Source organism: Neodiprion lecontei, chromosome 1 (assembly GCF_021901455.1).
Source record: "Neodiprion lecontei isolate iyNeoLeco1 chromosome 1, iyNeoLeco1.1, whole genome shotgun sequence".
Classification (NCBI taxonomy): domain Eukaryota; kingdom Metazoa; phylum Arthropoda; class Insecta; order Hymenoptera; family Diprionidae; genus Neodiprion; species Neodiprion lecontei.
Genome location: NC_060260.1, coordinates 20,349,645 through 20,370,219, shown reverse-complemented (window position 1 = coordinate 20,370,219; position 20,575 = coordinate 20,349,645). Strand labels below are relative to the sequence as shown.

Below are 20,575 nucleotides of genomic sequence, written 5' to 3'. Positions count from 1 at the left end.
TGACGCGGACTAAATTCACAATTTTATCAAAGCAAATGTTCGAAATGATGGCCATTAACTTCAGTACACTTCGATTCCTTTTTTTTTGTTGTGACACTTCCGGTTTCTGAAAACAACCGTATGACTCGAGCAAAAGTTCTGCGGGATGGTTGACTTCTTTCAGAATATCGTTCTCCGTGTAAATTACAAACTGCACCAGCGTTTTTATGCGTTTCGCCATAAATGTAAATCATATCGATCTTCTTGGCAACCGTATACCGATCCATTTTTCTAAAATAATAATCACGATAATAGGAATTCTGAATGTTACTACTGAGGAGATTTGTACGTGATGTGAATACTCTCAATAACGATCATTAAATAACATTCGCCTACAACTTTGTGTTTTGACTGATAACTCTTGGTTCGATTTTCGAAGGAAGCATTAAGCATCTAATACCTGAAAAAATTGTTTACATCACACAAACCTTAGAGACATTGTTTTTCTCGCGTAAAGTAGAAAGTTGAAATCGAACCAAGAGTTATCAGTCAAAACACAAAGTTGTAGACGAATGTTATTCGTCGATGTTGTTTGTCGTTGTATCTTGTTCTTGTTTTTGAAATATCCTATTGAGTGTTAATTTTAGGAAACTGGTGTACTTATACTCTTATACTTGAAATTGAATACTGTTTTTATTTTCAAAATAAAAAATACACCGTCCCCTTCAAAACCCTACAGCTCTCGTCTGAGACCTTGTTTGAGATTTTGCTTTGTTTTCGAGAAAATTGCCCTGGTCACTTTAGATGCCCCACCCTGTATAAGCGCATGCGCGCATCCTTAGAGTAAGTGCGAGTATGTCTAGTTCGATATTCTAAATCTATATCAACACGCCATCTGTACTTCCAACTTAGACTTAAGATTTTTAACTCAACAGATAATATCTATTTTTTGTTTCAACATTGGCTAATTAGAATGATATAATAATTTTACTTGTATTCTTTCATCATTTCAAAGTTTCAAAATGATTTTAATTATTTGCAACATTTCTTTCATGCTAATGTATAAACAGTTTGTTTATGTTATTATGAATGGTAAGTTGGATTTTTGTAAAACTTATATTAACATAAGTAACATACAAATTGGTACCTTATATTTATCTACAAATTTAATCTTTTGAATTTGTGGGGTAACACAGGTCTGCAACGAAATCCTCCTTCAAAACAAAATATTATAGATATGAAGGTTTATTAATGTAACGAATTTATATCTGCTTTCCATTTTTTGCTGTCACGTATATATTACATGTTATGATTTTTGTTTTTTATTGTTATAAATTCAGAACTTCTCGTGTTTTTTGCTTTTGCAATTACACTACTTTAATCTATTTAAATAGTATATGTACTGTAACGTGGCATTTTTGATGCCCGTTACAAGGGGCTCCTTGAACCCTGAGCGGAACCAGAATTTAGGAATTTCCGAAATTGAGTCGCGAAGTTTTTGCAAAAGAGCGCCAGGACTAGAGTAACGCATCCGAAACTACGAGAGGGGACACCTTAGCGAATAGCGTAAGATATTTCAGGTTTTTTTTGTTTTTTTATTTTTCGAGATACAACAGCATCAGGCAAGAAGTCGACACCGAATTCGAGGAAATTGCGAAGTGGCGGACTAGCGACAATTGCGAAGGAAGGATGTCGAGGCTGCGGAGGGGGAGCCGACGCAGATCCCCGCATCGCGGGAATCCAAGGTGGACGCGATTCCCGCTGGCGGCCGGCGCGCCGCAGCCTCTCCCCCTTCACCCCGCCAACAATTGACTAGCGAACTTACGACGGACCGACTAGCGACGAGGGAGCACCACGCTCACCGCCAAGACGTCATGGAGCTGTGCGGAGGACGAGATTGCGTCCTAGCTTTAAGTTCTGCGCAGCGATGCTATCGAAGGTGCGCGTCGAGTTGCGCGATCGACGAAATCGATGACGGATCGATTATTGCGTATTCTTGTGGGTATGACGTCATGTGTGGAATGGCGTATCGAGATCCGTGTTGCGGCAGGTAGTAGGTTTTTGAAACCACTCTAATTCTGGCGGTCGTGATTAGTAATCACGTTTTGGGGGAGTTTCGCGAAGCAATGGAGTCGCCCAAAAATCGCGAGGGGAATGGAAAGGGGGTTGCAAAGATGTAGAAGGTAGGCGCTGCTTCTATCCCCGCGATTGAATTTCGAGCATAATTGCGAAAAGGCTTGCCGAGTAACGGATAGCCGTTTTGGATTTGCGTTGTAGAGAAGTACTCGAAATTCTTTTGCCGATTCTTTTGCTTGATGACCGTAGCCTGAGTACGCGTGTTAGGGTAGAATAAATTTTGAGTTCCTGAGAAAGTTGAGTAGAGTCACGGGTTTTAGTTGAGTCTTTCTCGTTAGTGAAATCAAGTATAGCCGAATTTCGCTGTACCGGGTCGAGCCGCGTTATCGGGGTTTTTTAGGTGTCACCTCTCGAGTAGGTCGGGAAGTGCCGAATTGGAGTGCTCGGATTAGCGGGTAACGTTTTGGAGGATTTTGAAAAGATTTGATTTCGGATGCGTTGCGATTGCGTATAGTTTAGGTTACGTTTAGTTGCGCCTGCATTGTGTTCCGTACCCGTTATTCAAGATAATGTAGATTGAGTTGCGTAACCTTGAGCTTGTGTTTAGTTGAAGTTAAATGTAGTGGTGCTTGCGCTTAGTTAAGTTTACGTTTAGTTAAGATAGTGTTTAGTCGAGTCGAGGTGATGTATAGTCAAAATTGCTGTTGCGTTGAGCAGCAGTTGAGACGAGAAGTTTGAGCATTGAGTTTTAGTTGCGTTTAAAATATAGTAGCGTTTGCGGATTCGTTTAGATTTAGGGCAGCTCGCGGTAGCGTCGAAGCTCCGAGTCGGGTGAGATCTCGAGTGAGATTGAGGACGCCGTCTGTCCGGTAGCCCGACGGCGCACCGTCGAATAATTAGTTTTAGTTTCGTTTCGAGCAATAATCGCCATGGAGAACAAATGGCGAAGTTGCAAATTGAGAATTGCGTATGAGGATTTTGTGATCGTTGAGTGACGTTTTAGTTAGGGAGCCGCGAGCTCATTAGAGTAAGAAATAGAGTAGGTTACGTGTAATTTTCTGTTTAGTTTTAGACTCGCGATGAGCGATTTTTGGATTATATTTTTTTTTTTGTTTTGTATCACCGCTATTATGAAATATAAGATTTTATTTTACTTTTGTTAAATAGCGTGTGTATTTCGAGTGTCTCTCTCTCTCTCCAAAAATTACCCCTCCCCTCTCCGCGGTACTGAGCTATCGAGCATATTATATGCCCGAGGAATAGCGCATTAATGATTTCGAGGCGTGTTAATCACGCCGGGCGCCCAACAAAACTTCGCGATATTGTTTTAGATCCAGGGTACATCGTGGACGCCAAATTATTGTGCACGCGGTAAGTTCTCGGTTATTTTCTCCGAGTGACCGAGGAGCGGGAAAAATCCACGTCACAGTACATACAAAACCAGTTCGAACTGATAGAAAAAGAATTTGAAAAAGAAATTAGAAAGAGAAGATATTCGCTGTGCAATTCCAATCGATGGTATGAAAAGAAAGAAAACTACAAAATAACTAAAAGTATACTAGTAGATAGATCTTCTGACGATTTTAATATTTAAACTTTTCAACTTTATAGTTTTATTTTCAGAAATATTGTCGCTATCAGAATTGTTTGATTATAATTTGTAAGCAAAAATAGCGTTTTATTAAAAAAAACATTACATGCAAAGTATACGTGGTACATATTTTGTATTACTATGTTTCGATTGAAGAGCATCAAATCTATTATAATTACACATAATAATAATAAGGAGAAAAAAAGTTTTGTTTGCAGACCAGTGATAATCAGCGGCTCTTGTGCAGTTTAGATAAATGTTTTATAATATGATAGAATAGGTACTGGCATTAGTTTTGGTGAATCTTTTAGTAGCGTATTCAACGACACTTTCATAAGTTTAATTCTCGATCAAACTTCAATCTCATTAAAAATTATCAGGGTGATTTGGTATGGAATGCTCCATTGACAAATATAACAGCAATGGCATTGACCTAATATAGTTACATGTAGCTGAAAATGTCCAGGTGATACATAAACATATAGAAATACTGAATTCTAAGTATCAACCAACACCTCATCATTATGTAGTAATAACATCAAATAAATAACATTATTTGACTATAACAGAACATCAATTATCCGAATCACCAATCATGTGAATAATGATTTGATTCATGTGATTGTCTTGCAACATAACGAGTTCAGGCCTGAATAAGTTCAACATCCATCCATTGCTAATTTTAAGTGTAAACATCGTATGCTTATGTACTTCTTTCTCCATGCAACATTGTTGTTAGCTTATACTAATTCTTGATTCTCCGAACCCTACACGGTCCTCATTAGTTTGAATAATGAATGTTCGACTGTATTTTTTCTATCGAAAAAAATCTATATTAGTAGCCTAATTCCGATGAATAATACCTCATATTATTCACAAATAAAGTGAACAGGATGAGTTATTGTTCAATAATATCAGATGAACATATATTTTTGGCCGTAACAAATAGTAGAGTAATATGATTTCTCTGATCTTGCTAATAACAAGGTGTTAACAATTACAATTCAGCGTCGTAAAAAAATTTTCTGTATCACATAAACTTATTAATTTCACTTAACCATTTCATGTATACATTGTACCTTAGGTGCAATTTGCTTGAAAATTTGCGTGTATGGGCTTTTGGGGTGGCTAATTACGAATCTGAACTTGAAGTTCGTAAATTCAAAATGGCGGATCCAATATGCCGAACAGACAAAAATAACAAAAATAACAAAAATAAAATGTTGAAAAAATTCTGTTAAATTTTTTGGTTGTGTATTAAGTTTGTATAAAAATTAGCATTTAGATTTTCATGGTAGATTTGCAGAAAATTCTTTTTGTCATGGAAAAGTACGAAGTTCGACCATTTGTTTAAATGTACTATTTTTGCAGTAAATAAATAAATAAATTTTATATTTTTTTGAGATTTAGAAATATTCCAAGGACCACGTGGAACCAAAAAACTCGGTAGTTGTTACCAAAAATGTAGTTTATTAAATAAAAAACAGCAAAAAAAAAAAAAAGATAGGAGGCTTAGCGTCCCAACGTGAATCGAAGGGTTAACCTAATGAGCTTCAGATACAACTTTTGAACCTTGATTTAGTCAATACCTTGCATTTCTAAGAATTAAGGTCGTAAAAATCTTTTGAACGTACATATAGGATATAGGGATGTATTGCAGAAAGAAACGAGTAAGATTTTTCCTCATAATGCGTTCATATTAAAAAACTTCCTATAATTCAAAGAACAATTTAGTATGAAGTATAGTTTGTCTATTTGGTTTACACGCAGCCCGTAAGATGACTGTAAGTATCATATTATAATTACATAATTTAGGGGTTATAATCAATTCTTAATAGCTAAGTGAGAACATTGATTTCCTCATTCTTATTATTCGGCACTCAATGTAAACACTAATATAAAATGTTTCTAACTATGTAATAACTTATGTCAGTCTGTCACTTTCTACGTCGTAGCTGCGCTTAAATCGAATGGACAAACTGTAACACTTCATAGTTTGAAGATTTCATTCTGATCCATCTAGATTGAATTAGAATTTTGTATCAACAAAATGTGGCAGTCATGTCTTGTAAAAAACTTGATAATACAACATTACCATTTACAATACTGTAGATGAAAAGTCAAAATAAATAATAGAATTCTTACGCTGGCTGATGAAATTTGTGAAGATATTCCCTTCAGTATAACGTGCCTCAATATAGCACTCGACGATTGTGATTGAGATGGTCTAAATGGTTTGCTGACAGAATTTAGAGATAATAAGCTCCCTACGCTGGCTGTCTCGCTACCTCCCAGTATTTCTGCTGGTGTTACAAACTCATCTTCTGTTCCAGATAGTGAACCAGAATCTAGTTCCGTCAAAATACTCTCTAAGGAGGGTGGCTCCTCCACCGCCGGGATGGCATATTCAGCATCATCTAGCTGTAAGAGAATGCATTACATGAGTGACAACACTTCTTCAAAAGTATTCCTTCTACATAAGGATATTGTAAAAACTAGATTATTTCAAACAGCTGTTATTAAGATGATGCTGGTTTTTTTGATTATCAAACTGAAGTTAGCCGCTAAACATACTATTGCTGATTGACTGTAAAACTGTACAACTATGGTTCTAATAGCACAAACTGCATTCTGGAGTCATTTGTGTACAACACTTATGCACGTTTTTATTCTAACATCTTTGATAAAATCTGCAAAAAATACTGGACTATAGTTTGAAGTTCCTACTGTCATATTCAATAGTTTTCTAAATGAATAATCATATTTAAAAATATTTTGTTTTATTTACGAGGTGCATTGCAAATACATTGTTTAACATTTTACGAGATTTTTTTTTCATAAGCAGCGTAAAAAAGCATTGTTTCAAAGGGTGGAATCACGGTTCTTGATGGGAAAAATTATGACGTGTTTCGATTTTCCGAAAAGTTTATTTATTTTGACAGATGAAAATACGGTGTTTTTGATGTACAATGCAGAGGTAAATTACATTCACTAATTACATTTTTTGACTTTGAGTAAAGAAAAGATACTTAATTTCATATAAGATCTTATGAATTTTAAGACACACCTGTTTCAATGCATCCAAGTGTAAGAGATGCAATGTGAAGGGTTTTTTGGAATAAGGTTGACTTTTTTACTACTAACATTTCAGCCTGACAATGAGTTGAAGAACTTCCGTAGACTTTGTTCACTCATTTTTCTAAATGGCGAACGAAAAAATGAAAACACCTGTCGACTAAGTCATTAATAATAAACAAAAGAAATGGCTAACAAAATTTGACTTTTAGCAGGACATTGAATCACTTATACCTTTGGTGATAAGGTAAATTAAGTGAATAAGGTATATTCATTGAATTCTATAATTCCAAGTTGGGATTAATTCGAGGATTCTGAGTTAAGTTATACAAATTACCAAGTGCATGACAGTGCATACCCATTAGAATGAAAGACTTGGACTAGCCATTGGATTGCCATATTGTGCCTTGTGGAATAATAAAGACTGTAGATATCCATTTTACGTTTTACTACGAGGTATAAGGCATTGGACTCGAAGTGAACTAACAGATATTAGTTATTCTTTTGATGTTCTTGGCTTCATTTTTTCTTTTAATAAGAAATTTTTGGAAGGTATAAACGCCAAACATTATTTTCACTTACGTACAATCGCTGACCGTTATGTCAGTTAGGTTCTCAAGAAAATTATAGAAAAAGGAGAAAAAATTCGGCCATGCATATTCTATTAGCAATAAAAATACGAAAATATGATCAAATAAATATGTCACATATCACGTTATTTTATACAAAATTCTAAGAAAAAAAAATCTATATTGAGAGATCTGTAAAGACACCAATGAAGTTTACAAGTTTCTTGTTTAACTTTCAGTGTTCAACCAATCTGGATTTGTTTTTTGAGTGGCAAAAAAGCCCAATAGATATTTTCTATAAAGTGGTAAAACAGCGAATAGAAATAGCTAGAATAAAAACGACCCCAGTATGCAGTCCTAGGATTAAAACACATTTTCCGAAAAAATGATTTTTTTATAAAATTGTAGGCATAAAACCTTACCCTGTAATACTCTTTCAAAGTTGTATGTATTCAGTTAATAACTTCGACTGCCAGTTTCAGCATGATTTTTTATTCTACAACCACATTTGTTACAGTTTTACAGAAGACTTGTAAATCGACATTTAAGTTAACCTGTCTTCCATCGTTGAGTTACTTACAGAAAGTAAAATTATGGAACGTTGAGAAATTTAATCAAATATTTTCATACATTAACTTACATTAAATGATAGAAATCATTTTCACAAGAATGTTTATATCTATAGTTCAGCTTATACCATGTAGTTAGTAAATGTTCCCTAGTGACAGATAACTGATAATATGAACAATAAATTCACTTTGATACATACGATAAACACTGAAATTCAAGGAACCGAACTATAGTTATTTCATAAACGGTAGTGAGTATTTTTATAAATGTAATACATACTTGTATTTAAGATCAGGTTATTCCTAATAAATTCGCAAATGTGAAAAACAAAAACCAATTGATTGTATCATTTCTAATTTATTGAAAAAAAATTGTGATGTTAGTTACCAACAATTTGGAATTCATCCATTTATATCAAGATACAGTTATTGTTTATGGAACTATAGAATTTTTGTTATAAGAGCATCCAAAATCATTTCATACAATTATAAATTTCCTTATGTAGTTCGCTAGTTTAGAAGAAATATTAGATCGTCATTATCAATAGGTGTTCTCTGTAATAGTTTATATATTTTCTAATCAACAAACAGAAGTAAATAATTCTGGTGGAGAAGATTAGCTCAATCAGATCTGAATTATCTATAATATTCCCCAAAAATTTATATTGAATGGTATCAGTTTAATGGACCATAGGAATTTCAATGAATTTCAAAAGTTCATTGGGTAATGACAAAGATTCAAAAGTACTCCAGTAGTTTTCATGAACCAAGTTCCATAACATTTATTTTCATATCAGCAGGCTTCTTAAATGTCATGAAATAAGCTTAAAATTTTTAACATCAGCATAAAAGATTCAGAAGGATCATTATCTAGCAACCTTAGAAAAATATTTTACGAATAGTCATCAGAAAATTAATGTGACTGTGTAGACTTTGTTCAAACCATATAACTTACATTACACCGCAAAGAAGATATTCGTAACATTGTAAAGCGGTAATTTCTTGCTTGAATAGTTTGCTACATTCATGTTATGAACTTCAACCTTATGAAAAGTTTCAGTATACAAATCAGGCAGCTGCAATCGGCAGAAATTCTGTTATATTATAGAAATTTTCTATTTCAGAGTGGAGATATTATGCAGCCTAAAAATAACTGTAAGGTGATCAACATTTAGGAAATTGTGGGAAAACATTCTAAACAGTGTCTATTAAAAAATGTTAGTCTGTAATAAGTGCAAGCATGCAATTGCCCGGTCGTAACGCCATTCGCGAGCATAAATACAGGGCAGATGGGAAGAAACAACTACTTGTAAAAAATTATAATCAAAGTGGTACTTCTTCAATGAACATGTCAAAACGCTGAATCGGGGAGGATCATAACCTCTAAATCAAACAACCTATCAAGAATGTAATTAATAATTTGGAGGTCTGACTGCATAATAAAGGGGGATTCGCTAATTGACTGGCAATGTGTATCTTCTCAGGGATTGTTACCTCTTCAATATCTAAATGAATTGCTTCGGTAGCGTGATAATCCTGAAAGCCGATCTCGGACCCCAGTACATTTTCGGCCATGTTAAATCCTGTCTGTCAACTGACTACACTGAAATATAGTGATACTGGAACGCTCGCCGTAAGCCCGGCGTTGCCCGAGAGAGTGTCACTGAGAAAGATGGAAAATTGGGAGGAATCTGTCTTTCTCAGATACTTGTTTTTGATTACAACGAGAGATAGAGTTGGGAGAACACCATCTCTCCTTCACTATTGGGGAGCAGATTTCGATCTTTGTTCATCTTTGGCAAGTAAAAACGTGATAGCACGGAGTTATATATATGGAGGGCTACCTAGGCTCCTATGACGTCGTACAGTAGCGCGTGGAAATTTCCAGATGCTAGACACTGGAATCGATCACACAGCTACAGTTAGGGTGCTATCTCATGAGCAGTGAAAAGCAGCAGTGGTTCAGTAACTTAGGCCGTGTTCGAAAATTGACTGACAGTACTGTCAGCAATCTTTTATTTCTTTTGCGCTTCCAAGTTCGTGAATAGCTCTGACTCTGTTCTAGGGAATTTTCAGTACTATCAGTCAATTTACGAACACGGCCTTAAAAGTTTTCACTAGCATCAGTCTGGTAATTTTACGCAGCAGCAGCGCTGCTCATAAAATAGGTCGCGGCTTCTTGTGATCTTGGTACGTTCCACTAAACGCCTGCAACGATTGTAACACCCTCTGTATCGTTCCACCTAAGGCCTGTGGTCGTCACGAGCGATCGTTCGACGTCATAGATGACATCACTGTTCGCGACCACATCGCTCCCACATCGCCCACAAAATATTGGTGGGTCAGAGTGGGCTCTCACCAAAACGTGGCGGGAATTCGAAAAAAACAACAATGGCGACGAGACAAATAACTTTGTACAATCCTGAAACTGACATTGCAGTGGAAGTGAAAGTGTCAGTGGAGGATGCGAGGCGTGCCGAAAATGGTTAGTGGCCCCTTAATTTTGAAGATAATTTTCAATCGAATAACTTTGGTTTGGGAAAAAATTGCGTTTTTCTTATCCTAAACTCAAATAGAACTTTTTGTTGTGTGCGTCATTCTGTTTGTTGAAAAAAATGGAATTCATCATATTTTCTAAATATCAATATAAATAATTATTTGAGATTTTGTTTCATTCAATTCCAATTATTTCTTGCGATAGATGTGTTCATGAACAGTCATGTATTTTCATCGTTTCTAATACATTTTCTAACGAACTAAGTTTTTTTATTCCACATTTACACTTTGCAACGGCACTAATGAGTAGTGCATTACAAGAAAAGGCCGCAACGATTGTGGAATTGCAGCAGGAAGATGCTGAAAATACTGATAGTGGTACGCAAGCTCTATTATCTTTTACACAATTAGCATATGCATATATACAAATGGTTTAAACGCATAAATATCTGTAAAAGTTTTTATGGCGTGCCTATTAAAGAGTCAAAAATAAAATGGTTATTACATTGTCGTTATTTTTGATTTAGCAAATATAGAGGGTCACTCGCAATCGCAAGAGAGCAAGTGAGTGGTACGTCAATCAGTCTGTGGTATCTAGAGCATATTACCCAAATAAATTAATGCAAACGATAATTTCGAAAATGCTATATGCCTTCTAGGATTATATCGTTGGACTACGGAGATAGTGCTCTTCCTCCTCGATACATACACAGAGAGAGAGGAGAAATTTTCCAGCGGGAAGTTTTCCAAAAAAAAAATTTGGGAAGACATTGCGGAAACTATGAGAAGCAAAATTCCACTAATAACTGGACCTTGATGTACAGCCAAGATGAGGAGTTTAAAAAAAACGTACAAGAGTGTCAAAGACCATAATAACAAAAGTGGCAGTGACAGACGAACATGGTTGTTATATGAAGGAAAAACAAAATCTGTATGTTTTTATATTTGTTTTCTAAAATTATTTTCATTCTTGGATTAAATGATATGCTCATTCCTTTGTCGAAAATGGACACTTTTTTCCAATCAAAAGCCTGGGCTTCGCCGGTTGCAGTACCTTCTTCGACAGGAGTCTCCTCGCAAAGAAGTCAGGAATCAGAGGGCGAAGTGTCATCCGGTATGTTTATTAATTTCATTTCTATGCAACTAGTTGCTACTCCAAATTTTGTAAACATTTTTCATTTCTCAGATTTATCCTCGAGCCGGAAGACAAGAAAAAACGTGGCATCTCTCTTGAAAAAGAGACTCTGGCAAAAATCGGAAGAGGAAGCGCGTGCGAAACGACAAGGAGCGCTTGGAAATGGATGAAAAAATGCTTGCGTTACTTTCTAAATTAGTTGATAAGAAGTAACTAGTTTTATCGATTAAGTTCAGTTTTTTACGTATTAAGAGAGATTATATAAGTGTTATTGAAGAATTAAAAAGTAAGTCTAATAGTGTAAGTTTTCATACGCAGTTAAAAAAATCTATATTATTTACATTTAATATCGATCATTCATTCAACTCTTTATACGATTCAAAATAGAAAACTTTTTTTTCGATAAAACTTAAAGTCCAATATTTGCAATGTTTTCGTTGGAACTTGAAACCAAAGATTTTAATGCAATAAGAATAAAAAATACTTGATGAAATGAAAAATATTTTTGAAATCTTTCAATTTATTTCTTCATATAATATACACAATGATTCTGTTTGTGATGTAAAAACTCCCCATTATTTCAGGTTTCCATATTCACAATTAATAATCATAATAACAATAAAAGTCTTACGCGATATTATCGTGATCTTTTTCTGAATGGCAGCGTTCTAATTGATGAACGCTATTATTTTCTTGATTTTCGTTGACATTTTGGCAAACATGATTTTTATTGTCTTGTCGGTTTGTGAACTGTCAATCCTTTCCTGTTTCCATATTAACAAATAGTAATAATAATGATTATACTCGATATTATCGAAATTTCCAAAACAAGCTATGGAAGATTTTCCATAATCCTAATTCTTTTTTGAATCGGAGCGTTCTGATTCGCTACTTGACGAACATCATTATTTTCTTGATTTTCGTTGACATTTCGACGTAACACAATTACGCTTATCTCGTCATTTCTTATTGTACAAATGTTATGAATAACACAACAAGCCACAATATACTCAGCCATCAAATCTACTCTTGTCATTGGCAAGCAATGCAATAAGCTTCTCATACGTCCTTTTAGTAGGCCAATACATCTTTCCACGACTATCCTGGCTGTGGAATGTCGATAGTTGTAATTTTCCTGTCTCCGAGTTAGGAACCCATTGTCCCGAAAAGGTGTCATCAAATGTTGCTGCAGTTCGTATGTGGCATCACCCACAAGATGGCTGTCGGATGGAAACTTTTGGTCATCATTCAAAAATTTAGATACTTCCGATAAGCGGAATACTCTTTGATTATGGATCGATCCAGGATGTCCAGCGTAACAATGTGTTATCAAACATCTGTGGTCGCAAACCAACTAGAAAAAGATATGAATACAAACAAAAACCATACAGACTAAAATAAAACCAACCACAAAAAAGTGGAATCAAATGAAATATAGTAATGAATACCTGCAAATGAATGGAATGATATCCTTTTCTGTTTACGTAATCCCTCTGGTCTTCTTTTGGAGCGTTTATACGAATGTGGGTTCCATCAATAGCACCGATAACTTTGGGAAAACTACTACTTTCTTCAAATCCTCGCATAACTGCGGCAGCATTATCTCCAGTGGGCCATTTTATAAACAGAGGAGCTCGTTTGAATAATGCGGGCGTCAAGTGGAACGTAGCCCTTGTAGCTTGTCGCTCGAAAAACTGAACTGCGAGCAGCAGAAACTTGCGCCGGAAGTGATAGGGGAAAACTGCTGTTGCTGCTGCTTTTCACTGCTCATGAAATAGCACCCTTAGACTCACATCAGTAGTTTTGGGTCACCAATTACCGATAAAGTATTGAAATACACCGGACAACGGTCATTCTATTGCTCCTATCAAGCGAACCGAGGAAGGAGTAATTGTTAGATAAAGGATTTATATGGCCTTACTTTTGGAGAATGATTTGAATATATGATGAATTACAGCGCAGATTGGTGAGAGGGTTTAGCGGAATGACTGATTTGGATATATTTAAATACTATGATAAACTTCGATTTATTTTGTAGTTTCAGATTTCAAATCACAAACAACGGGGTTACTATCCCTACATAAAAAATCCGACAGACTTCTGTCGGATTTGACACAGATCCGACACAAAATCCGGTGTTATCCTCCACACGATAGAGAAGGATAGAAGATTGTGAACGGATCCTAGTCGGCTCTGTCGTAAATGAACTCGGTTTGCGGCTTGATGACCAAAATTTTATTTCGGAACGTATCTGGTTTCTATTCCCGCGTCCCGATGAACCTCAATTTTATAGTTCAGATTGTCGGAACGTATCCGGTTTCTGTGAGATCCGGACACAATCCGCTACAAATGTCGGACACAAGTCAGACACAAAATCCGGTCAGATTTTTTATGTAGGGTATAGTCGTCAGATTTTAAATTAATATAACAAAATGGAGCAGGAATTGATCGCTGTGCACAACCATCCCCCTCTTTAACTCATGGTAAAACTACTGAGCACCTTACCCCTTATTCTAGGAATTAAAACTAGGGTACGATGTCCTCGTTGCATATTCCCCCGTGATCTTATTTTAGCTATTACTATATTGCGAGCTTTTTATACATGGTATAACACTATGTTGGTATAGCGTGTAGGCGTAGAGTTGTCACACCATTAGCTTCCTATCCGTGTGAGCTTTGCGGTGGGAGCAGCAAGCCCCCCCCCCCTTGGCTACAGTGCTTTCTACCCCCTTTGTACAGACGTTAGAACCTGGGCCGATCTTAGCTGCTGTTTCCTAATCTGGTCATCACAGTGCACGTGCGCTAGAGGTGACCCATGTTTCGTGGTGGTGTCATATGTGGCGAACGTTATTACCGTGTGAACTCTCGAGGTCACGATGTGATGAGTTCTAGCCGTAGTTTACTTCTTAAATGTTCTTACTATCCTGTTTGTTCAGAGCCTATATATAACTTGTTATTTAATTAGTTTTATAGCGTGTAAATACATAGAATTGCATATATGTTATAATTAATTACTATCAATATTCACCTGGAGCAGAACAATAATGATTATTTATGGGACATAGTTGCTATTTATTTGATATTAAATCTAATAATGGGATTTCGCGGCTGCGAATATTCTCAGGTGTTCGTGTTATAACAATCTTAACAGAGTTAGCGTGTTTAAGGATTTTTGATGATTCGTAGTTTTGGAGTAGGTTTACGTATGTGCTTTCGTATAATTCTCTTCTGTAATTGTTAATTCTTATATTGATATGTATCGGCTTGATAGGTCCCAGGTAGCATTCTGTCGCAAGTTCACGTTATGGTCGTTACGTGGCGCGTGCGTGGCTCTGGCGGCACACCACTATCTGCATGTTTCTGCAGTTGTAGGATGACGTGCGCATGTGTGTTTTCGACAGAAGCTTGCTGCAGATCATGCATGATTCTCGAAGGGTCTGCCGGTATTCACGAAGAGCAGAATGCACAGGTTCTCATTGGCAAATAATAAAGAAAGAAAACTATATATTGTGAGATTTTTTCATTTATCTAAAATATAATGTTCAAAATCATCGAACATGGCAGGTCATTCGTTGACTATAATCGTTATACTATACAATTATAATAATATTTATATTTTATATTATTAATATGCGGCTATAGTAAAATATATGATATATTACACCCATATACATATATAGGTATAATATAAGTTTGCATATTTTTTACTTTTACTTAAAGATAATTAGTTATAAACGTGTTACAGTTACTCGCGAGCAAAAATGAACAAGAAAAACACTGACTTACAAATCTATGTCTGCGACAAGACTAGAAGAGAGGGTCTCTTCTACCTTTGTACAGTTATTAATATAAATATGTCTTTAGTTACATTTTTATACATTGTAGCTTAAAAGTATTAAGTACAGTTTATAATAGTATTGATAAACTGATATCGAATGAGTAGAATAGCAGATAATAATGAAGTATTTGAAATCAAAAAATAAAAATTAATACTTTATATAAATGTCAGAAGACTAAAATTTATACCAGATACCAAAAGCGTCTACAGTATCTAAATGTTAGCTATTTTATAGCTATGTTAGTACAAACCCGCCGCATTTGTTGATATAGGTATAATGTTTCATTGGAAAACATATAGTTACATATCACTTGTGGATATCACAGCTGCAGTACCAATTATAAAGACCATGCTTGGGCATAAACATAAAAACTAACATGCTGTGAGCCGCCGCTTGGAGGGGAGCTGCGAAACGATCGCAGCGCGCGGGGTGGCGAGTAGTGAGTTGAGCCAGCGTGTGTTGTGATAGCATTTTGTATGAGAAACAATAGACGGTATGTGGAATTACACTTGTTGTGCTGTTAACTGCAAAAATAACGGTAAAACTAGTGATTGTATATTTTACAAGTTTCCAACTGCATCACATAAAATAGTTCAAAGGCAAAAATGGATTGCTGCTGTGAAAAGAAAAAAGTAAGTAACATAACTTTACTTTCGAAGCCTTAGTTTTCTATATTTCTAAAATCAAGCCAACTATATCAATAGGTGAACTGTTATGCTATCTGCATGAAACACTATATAAATACATAAGTATTATTGTTTTTTACAGTCCTGATGGTTCAAAGTGGACTCCAAAAACTCATCATGTAACATGTAATGCTCATTTCATTGGCAAGAAAAAATCAGATGATCCTGCGAGTCCAAGCTACGTGCCAACTCTATTCCCTCCAGTTTATCATGCAAAGCAAGTAAATGAAAGAGCTGTTTTGAGTAGGTAAATGTATGAGAAGTAAAAAAATAATTATAAAATTGAATAATACATACATTGATATTTATATGATAACACATGTATCTATTAATTATAGGTACAATCGACTCATGAACCGAAGAAAGACTCTTCACAAGCGTAACATCGGAGTGAATTGTGGTACTGGAAATCAAGTTAACGACGACCCTAACAATGTTGTCAATAATAGTGGACGTGAACCTATGGATATAAGCAGTGCCGAAGTAATTTTAAAAAGTGATCAAGAGTGTCAAGTAAATTTTGTAAGTTCTGCTGGTATCGATTTAATTTTTTTAGTGAAAATAAAAACTGGACTGACATTTTCAGCCATAGCAATTTTCTTTGGTTTACATCGGTCAACTATCTCCAAGATATTCTTTTCAACTTTACAATATTTGAGTTGGTCAACTGCAAATTTAGTGTTTTGGCCAAGTAGAGCTGCCGTACAGAAAACTATGCCAGAATGTTTTAAACCTCAGTACTCTAATACTCGGGTTATCATAGACTGCACTGAATTCAAGATAGATGTTCCGTCAAGTGTTGACGACCGTATTTACTGTTACTCTCATTATAAGAAAGGTTTAACAGCAAAAGTACTGATTGGAATCACACCATTTGGGTTCATCTGTTTCAAATCGAAAGTTGCTGGCGGTAGAAAAGGTGATTCCCAATTAACTATTGAATCGAATTTGGTAGATTCATTGGAAGATGGTGATGTGGTTTTAGCAGATAAAGGTTTTCCTGAAATCAGGTCTATCATTGATGCAAGTGGTAAACGAGTATTTCTTATTATGCCACCATTTTTGGAAAAAAAATCAGAATTTTCGAAAGAAGAAACAGATCTGACTTACAACATCGCAAGAGTTCGAATTCATGTAGAAATAATTATGCAACGACTTAAAACATATCAAATTTTGTATAAAATTCCAGAACATTTGTTCTTTTGCATCGATAATATTATTCATGTTATCTGTGTCTTAGTAAATTTACAGCCACCAATTATTTCTAATAAAACGAAAACTATCAAGTAGAATAATAAAAACCTTTATTCGTGAAAGGTAGTGGTTTTCATTGTGTATTTATTAATATTATATTGCTACATACTACTGGAGTTTGAACTCGTTATTATTTTCAACTTTTCACTTCACTGTTACAGTGGAAATATCACTTATTTGATAATATTTTGCTGATTTGGATATTTATCAGTATGCCTCTAATGTAAATTAACACGCCGGCTGTTTAGCTTTTGAAACCGCTAGGTGGCGGCACGAGTGAGGCTCACAGCGAGTACATAGGTACGTATGTTTGAATACGCGTAGGATCTTTAATAGGCAAATTGTGGGTCTCTTATTCCGCAGTGTCATTGTCCTGGGTGTTCAACCTTGTAACGATGAGCCATTTCAGCCATATATTTTTGTCTGTGACCCTCCACATGGACAGAGCGATTGGCACGCCGTTTTGCATCCCGCAATCTTTTTTGTGCGCCCCAAATTGCCTCTTGCATCAGTCTCGCAAATTCTGTACGATCATGTGGCTGTGGTATTTTTCGACACTCACGTAAGGCATCTGCGCAAACAATCATCGAAACCTTGCATTGAATATAGGGTAACGTATTATTAGTCAATAACGATAATCTTAGTCATACACACCAAAAAATACTTTTCGATACAGGTATTAAATAACGGTCGGAGATTCTCTTTATCTGAAACAGACTTTCCAGTCCAAGAGAATTTTTGTGTCAGGCTATCCGTCATGGCTTCCTTCAGAAATTGGTTGAAAGCATCTCTAGCTGTGACACCACCAACGTTAATAAGATAGTATCTCTGAAATCCATATCACTCGTTTTTAAACTTGCAATAAACGTCACTGAAATTAGTTACCACCCGAGAAAAAATACAGTATCAGGTGCTATGATAAAACTATAATGCTTACTAGAAATCGTTGTCTTTCAGGATCTTCTTCAAACTCTTGGAATACCTCCAAGGAATCAATCCGGAGTATCAGCTATGAAGCATCTGAACTTTATTTTTACTAAATGATTCTTGAAGTGGATACCACCGCTGGCGAAAACCTCTTGGACTTCATTTGTGAACATTTTAAAGAAATTGTTCGGATCTTTCGGCTTACCCTTCCCATAATAGACACCTGCGATAAGTATAGAGCTATCAGGAATATTTATTATTCAGAACGGGATAGGCCAATACTGAGTTAAACAGTCTTTTGCGCCAGCAGCTCCACCAGTACTAACATCGATTTCTAAGATATTAGGTATGGCATATGTGTGTTTGGAAAGTTCTTTTAAAATTCCAGCAACAAAACTTACATGCCAATATTTTCCGGGTTTAACATCAATCAATTCAACGCGACGATTGCAAGTCCAAATCAATATTCTTACATCTTCTGGACGAGAAGCCAAACAGCAATGTGATCTGAGAACTGCAAGTATTGAGTTCGCCTGAACATTGTCCATGTTATTCTTAATAAAACAATCAGCTAACTGTGTTCGAAAGCAATTTTTTAATCGAGTACTGCCTTCTTCACCCATAGACTGACTGTTACTATCATCTTCACAGATAGCATCTGAATTTGAACACCCATATTCGGAAGAAATATCTTTCGCCTCGCGAGCTAAGTTATTCCACGTAACTGAACTTTGCGGTTCGTAAGGAGGACTGTCATTTGGTAAAATAGATGCTACAACGTTTCCATTATTCAAAGATATTTCCTCAGAACTATCATTATAGACGATATTGCAACGTAAATAAGGATTAGCATCGGCATGCCTCGCCATTCTAGTCATTCAAATGATTACGCCGTTGCCTTTGTGTGAGTTGACTACAGGGGTTTCGTTTCAGCCTAATCATGATTCAGGCATGTATATAGACAAGCTACAGAAATTATTAATAATATTGCATATAGTTATAGTAGAGGCAACAAATACGAATCTCTGAGAATTACGTGACTTTAAATTAGACGAAATATCACTTTTGTACGTAAAAGTAATAGCAATGACCAAAAATTTAGCTTAAAAAGTGAGCTAATATAGGTAATATTGTATTATATGACAACATTTGGACACGACATACAGGTCTCCATATGTGCATTAATTTTGAAAGATAATTTGAAACAACACTTACCCTGTGAAATGAGGTAATGTATTTCTTTATATTTTCCTTCCAGCTCGTGTATGTCTTACGGCTGATAAAATATCGTCGACTATATGTATATCTACACGTTTTACTGGGAAGCCCTAGCTTCCCCAGTTCCCGCGATTATTGTATGTAACATATAGGGTATAAGCATCCTGCGCGTACGTACGGGAAGCTTGCGAAGTACGAAGAACATAATTGCAGCAGACGTCGCATGAATGCTGCAGCAAGTTCTGTTTGACAGTCCCATACAGCTTTGCTGTTTGCTCGCTTGATTTGCGTCGCCATACAGCATTATTCTGCCGCATGGCGCTGCCGATCAAGATCTTGCATGATCTGACGGCGCATGAAATGGTACCTGGGCGCATGCATGACCTTGCCGGCAGGCAACTATTTGTCTGTTCCCGCAGTGGTGGGAAGACTTGCAAACGTTGTCTTCTGACAGATGCCTGCCGCAGAACATGCAAGATTCACACATGCTTCGCCAGGATCGGCTTTGTGGAAGATTATACATAATAATCTGTGAGAAAAAAATACCCAAATTACACAAATGATATAAAATAATTCGATAATATAAGACTATTGATAGTATAACTATTGATAGACTATTGATAATACGGTAGAAAATTTCCGTGAATCACAAATCGAAATAAATACATATGTTCTTGTAAAGTGCGTGGGAAGAATAATATCGTCAGAAAAATATAACCTAAAGCTTACCAATATTAGAAAAATAAGGATATAAGTACCCACATGGATGTAAAAAAGCAGTCGAATCTCTACAAACGCATCCGATTTCATGATATATAACTTCACAACTATACCGCATCAAATAATATGAGATGATGTATAATAATTGCCTCAAGAAGTAAAAACGTACATTCAGTCACGTGTTTCCCGCCCTTTGATGCCAAATTTGTGTCACAAATATAATTCGGAAACCCGGGTTCTGCGTATTTATGCGCAATATAAAACATAAACGACACTAGGGGACTTGCAAGTTTCGGTTCGGGCTGCAGCACGACATCTTGCGTAGAATTACAGCAATCGTATCGTCAATATATTGTAGCAAGATGAGTAGAAATTTTTTATTTTTTAGAAATGGTCTACCATTTATCAAGAAACGACCAACAAACCAGCAGAAAAAAATCA

At 35.8% G+C, this 20,575-nt stretch overlaps 4 protein-coding genes and 1 long non-coding RNA gene across 13 annotated transcripts in view; 2 read left to right on the top strand and 3 right to left on the bottom strand.

Annotated features, from left to right (window-relative positions):
* The window catches only part of LOC107224482 (vacuolar protein sorting-associated protein 8 homolog), a 165,528-nt gene extending 155,785 nt beyond the window's left edge, over window positions 1-9,743 (bottom strand). Inside the window, exons 1-2 of the mRNA XM_046732629.1 lie at window positions 9,354-9,743; window positions 5,792-6,067 (exon numbers count right to left, since the gene is read on the bottom strand). Of these exons, the coding sequence (XP_046588585.1) occupies window positions 5,792-6,067; window positions 9,354-9,434 (357 nt within the window). The 5' untranslated portion in view covers window positions 9,435-9,743. The remainder of the gene's footprint in view (window positions 1-5,791; window positions 6,068-9,353) is intronic.
* Window positions 9,744-10,495: 752 nt separating this feature from the next.
* Window positions 10,496-11,228, top strand: LOC124296594. Its single transcript, XM_046746629.1, has 3 exons — window positions 10,496-10,733; window positions 10,883-10,919; window positions 11,015-11,228. The coding sequence occupies exons 1-3, from the start codon at window positions 10,658-10,660 to the stop codon at window positions 11,226-11,228; spliced, it is 327 nt and encodes a 108-aa protein (XP_046602585.1). The 5' UTR covers window positions 10,496-10,657.
* A 1,015-nt stretch (window positions 11,229-12,243) lies between these two features.
* Window positions 12,244-13,133, bottom strand: LOC107228047 (putative nuclease HARBI1). The gene is made up of 3 exons (XM_015669392.2): window positions 12,939-13,133; window positions 12,556-12,844; window positions 12,244-12,254 (listed from the first exon to the last, which is right to left on the bottom strand). The coding sequence occupies exons 1-3, from the start codon at window positions 13,074-13,076 to the stop codon at window positions 12,244-12,246; spliced, it is 438 nt and encodes a 145-aa protein (XP_015524878.2). The 5' UTR covers window positions 13,077-13,133.
* Window positions 13,134-15,717: 2,584 nt separating this feature from the next.
* On the top strand, window positions 15,718-17,266 carry LOC124293153 (peroxynitrite isomerase THAP4-like). Of its 2 annotated transcripts, none has more exons than XM_046732981.1 (3): window positions 15,718-15,961; window positions 16,098-16,236; window positions 16,354-17,266. In XM_046732981.1, the coding sequence occupies exons 1-3, from the start codon at window positions 15,825-15,827 to the stop codon at window positions 16,396-16,398; spliced, it is 321 nt and encodes a 106-aa protein (XP_046588937.1). In that variant the 5' UTR covers window positions 15,718-15,824; the 3' UTR covers window positions 16,399-17,266. The 2 variants fall into 2 exon arrangements, with proteins under 2 accessions (XP_046588937.1, XP_046588944.1); XM_046732988.1 differs by having other exon boundaries at window positions 16,098-16,258.
* Window positions 17,267-17,333: 67 nt separating this feature from the next.
* LOC124293158 lies at window positions 17,334-20,548 on the bottom strand. Of its 8 annotated transcripts, none has more exons than XR_006903096.1 (6): window positions 20,144-20,547; window positions 19,412-19,943; window positions 18,598-18,710; window positions 18,207-18,419; window positions 17,924-18,097; window positions 17,334-17,840 (listed from the first exon to the last, which is right to left on the bottom strand). It is a non-coding gene; the product is annotated as an uncharacterized LOC124293158 (long non-coding RNA). The 8 variants fall into 8 exon arrangements; XR_006903103.1 differs by having other exon boundaries at window positions 18,598-18,703; XR_006903101.1 differs by having other exon boundaries at window positions 20,173-20,547.
* Between the last annotated feature and the right edge of the window lie 27 nt (window positions 20,549-20,575).